Genomic DNA, 3879 nt, shown 5'->3' with positions numbered 1-3879 from the left:
CGTATTAGACTTTTTTTGTTTGTGAGACAAGAGATCTATGTGATTTGACTATAAATTTATAAAAACATGGTATACATAATCTATCTCTCTAATTTTAAACTTGTAACTTTATAAGAAAAAACACATACTCTTAACTATTAAAGATATTATTCTTTGTTTTAACACTATAACAAGTGGTTTAATTTATTGAAAATTGTTATAATTTATTATTATTTTTAATAATGATGTAAAGTATAAATAAAACCAAGGATATTGTTATTTGTTTGGACACCGTGGCTAGTGGTTTAATTTGTTGAGAATTGTTGTAATTTATTATTTTTTTTTTAATATTGTTTTGACACCATGGCTATTGGTTTAATTTATTGAAAATTGTAGTAATTTTTTTTTTTTTTAATATTGATGTAAAGTATAAATAAAACCATCAAGTATGATCTGTTCATGGGCTGGGTGACACTAATTTTAAGTAGCTCGTACGAAAATGATGAAAATGGAGAAATATGGCTGGGTTCTGATGCTCTTCATCCTGCATTGTCTCTTGTTGCTGCAACATGCAAATGGAGGTCAAGATATAACTGTGAAGATGGAGATGAAGATGATCCACAAGAAGCAGCTAAGAAGCCGGCATGAGATGATACAAGCACTTTTACGTGTGGACTCCATGCGAATTACAAGGTCCTCCCAATCCATGAATAATACGTCCACTTATCATCACAGGAGACTTGGAACCTTAGGCTTTGAAATGCCAATAGGCTCTGGTGCACTAGAAATGGGAGCTGCTCTTTATTTTGTAAAGGTGAACGTGGGAACCCCTCCTCAGAAGGTTCTCATGGTTCCCGACACAGGCAGCAATCTTGTTTGGGTGAATTGCAATCCCAAAATCCGATCTGCTACCACAAAGCCCCTTCCCACGTTCAAGCCTAGAAAATCCTCATCTTTATCATATGTTCCTTGTAATTCCCTAGATTGCAGGGCCGTTTCTCTAACCCCATCGATAGCATGTTATGGTTCCATGAAGGCTTGCAAGTACAGCCAGGGTTACATGGATGGCACCACCACCAGCGGCCCTTATATCCGGGAAACCATAACCCTGAAGTCCACAGATAACAAAGCTAAGCTGTTTGGGGGAAAGGGTATATTGATGGGATGCGGAATTGAGAACCAGCCTGCGGATTCACCTGTGACCTCAGGAGGCGTGCTGGGATTAGGTCAAGCTTTTACTTCATTTGCTCAATAAACTCTCCCTTTATATGGAGGCAAGTTTTCTTTCTGTTTAAGAAACTTTCTGGATCCCTTCATAGCGAAAAACTCGCTGGTCTTTGGCGATATCCTCCAACAATCTTCAAAGTTTTTAAAGAAGCCCGTTCAGTATACCCCTATTTTGAAAGGAAGGGCACCGGATTATTATGTTGGAATTGAAGGAATCATCGTTGATGGAAGGAGTCTTCCCATATCCAGCAATGCTTGGAAGATGGATATGAATTCTTGTAGTGGGGGGACAATTATAGACTCTGGGACTTCTCTTACTTTTTTCACAAAATTGGCGTATGATGTAATAATGAATGCCTTTGATGCCGCCATTGCATATCCAGGGTTGCAACACAAGAACTCGCGCAGCTTGATCTGTGCTTCAAGACATCGGGAGTGAAAAAACTGAAATTGCCAAATTTGTCAATCGTTTTTGGCGGGGGGAAAATATTTAGTCCGCCCTCTGACCACCATGTCTTTCAGGTGAAGGAAGGAGTGCGATGCGTAGGGTTCAAACCCATTTCAGATGGGTGGCCAAATATCATTGGGAGTCTTTTGCAGCAAAATTTCTTGTTTCAGTACGATGTCCAGAAATCTCTCCTTGGATTTGCTCCAGCTGACTGTTCAGTTCATAACTGATGGACTATTGTCTACGAGCAGTCATGTTCTTACTGGTACGAAACTCGCAGATCAAAGTACCCTTCAAAGAAATGCTAAATGCAATGCAGAAGTAGTAGGTCAGTTCTGTTTTGGAAAGGCCTGCCATCTTAATTCTTTGCTTAAGAGTTTGAGTAATTATAATATTAATTTATTCATAGTTATTCGTACTGTAAATAAGTTACAAGTTTGTTTTTAAAATTTTAAACCTCAACTTTATTTATGATAGGTTTATATTTTTTTTATAGTTAATTTATTAATAATTATTTATCTTAAAGACAATCTTATTACATAATTATGGATTACAAAAGTTCAAGATCTAGAATTATTTATCATGTTTATTATGCACTTATTCTCTCTTTCTTTGACAACCAGTCTTATTCCTTCTATTAAAGATATCTTGCAATGTGATTCAAGATTTTGTCTCAAGCATCCCCCTTTTTATTATTTAAATATTATTTTTTTAAACATGGATCATGAAATTATAAATTGATATTAATATGGGAAAACAATTATTTATAATATTTAATTTGTTTAAATTGTTAATAATTTATATGAATTAAGCCTTAGAGGGTTACTTCAATTTTAGTTCAATTAGTCCAATTCCCGTAGCTAAAGCACCTTGCTAATGGGAGGTCACGGAGCCAATTCTATTCGACCACCTCAAAGTTAGGCTCTGCTAATAAGCCAACCAAATGTGATCCATTTGAGCGGATCTGCCTAGATATTTCTTAAAAAAAAACAATTTATTTGAATTTTGAATTTTTTAATTAGTTGTGATGTTTTTTTCTTATTATTTATATTAAATTTTAGATTTTTAAAAATAAAAATAAAAAGGGAATTTTTGTTTACTCTTATATAAAAAATTGTTATATCAATTTCAGTGGGGGGCTTGACAACTAAGAAATGATGTCCTTCACATGTAACATTATGTATCAATGTCTATGTCAAACTAACTAGCTTGATCCTTCACATGCTCAAAATACCACTATTTATCATTGTCTATGTCAAAATAACTAGCTCCACTACTATCTCTAAGACATTCTTACCACTCAACACTTGCCTTTATTTTGTACTTTTGGTTTGTTGTTAGAAAATCCTTGCCCTCAACCATGAGAGCCTTCTATGTCACAATTCTTTTTATGCTCTCCATTAGCCCTAGTCACCAAAATCCCCACCTCAGACATGCCCACATGCCCTTGTAGACTATTTCAAACTTTATCTTGAAGATACAAGTTATATGCAAGAGGTCCTTTAGCTCCACCCACCTCAGTTCTAGTGCATGGGTGGCCAATGCCTTAGTCATCTAGTAAGTTTCTACTATTCTAAAATACTTGGTAGCTTGAGCACAAGACTGAACTAACTTGCTAACCAAGCCAACTACTTCCTCCATCATATGGCTATTAGATATCTCCTGTCTCTTTTACCTTATACTCTCCTCTAATTCTTTCATTTCCTTACTAGTATCATTTAAACAACTGTGATATAATATGTTATCTCATGCTATGACCACTTATTCAACCTTTCTCATTTTTTTTTTGAACTTGAGGTTTCTAGTCACAACAGATGATGAGCATCACCTTACCGCCTTATTTCATCAACCACATTGTGATGCTCCTCTTGGCTTAATCTCTTCTGGGAAGGATTAGGAGGTCAATATGAGAATTGATTAAAGAGTTTATTGGTCATTTTTTTATTATGTTATGTATAACTTGGAAAATGTTACTTAGTCTGTAATCAAGTATAAATTGTGCACAAATTGTGTAGTCTATAGGACTTCTACATGGATTTGAATGAATGAGTGGAAGGTTACATTAGCCAAACTAATTGATGTAGAAGACAAAGAAAGTAACGATGTATTTGAGGGATGATAGTAAGAATCATAAAGAATGAAGGTTTGCAAATTATTCTAACTAAAGACAAAAAGACCATGTCCACCCGCAAGCTTATAAACTAATTAAGCGTAACATGCCATTT

General features: G+C 35.1%; 1 protein-coding gene across 1 annotated transcript; it reads left to right on the top strand.

Annotated features, from left to right (window-relative positions):
- Nucleotides 1-478: 478 nt before the first annotated feature.
- On the top strand, nucleotides 479-1234 carry LOC149250272 (aspartyl protease family protein 2-like). Its single transcript, XM_089453598.1, has one exon. The coding sequence runs from the start codon at nucleotides 479-481 to the stop codon at nucleotides 1232-1234; it is 756 nt and encodes a 251-aa protein (XP_089309724.1).
- The last annotated feature ends 2645 nt before the right edge of the window (nucleotides 1235-3879 follow it).

Source organism: Pinus tabuliformis, chromosome 7, assembly GCF_031772625.1.
Source record: "Pinus tabuliformis cultivar Carrire ecotype Pingquan chromosome 7, CPIR1, whole genome shotgun sequence".
In the NCBI taxonomy this organism is placed as follows: domain Eukaryota; kingdom Viridiplantae; phylum Streptophyta; class Pinopsida; order Pinales; family Pinaceae; genus Pinus; species Pinus tabuliformis.
Note: the sequence above shows the minus strand (reverse complement) of the source record. Positions and strands in the feature narration are given on the sequence as shown.

Coding starts and splice junctions, on each gene's coding strand:
- LOC149250272 (XM_089453598.1), top strand. CDS start 479: ATGATGAAAATGGAGAAATATGGCTGGGTTCTGATGCTCTTCATCCTG.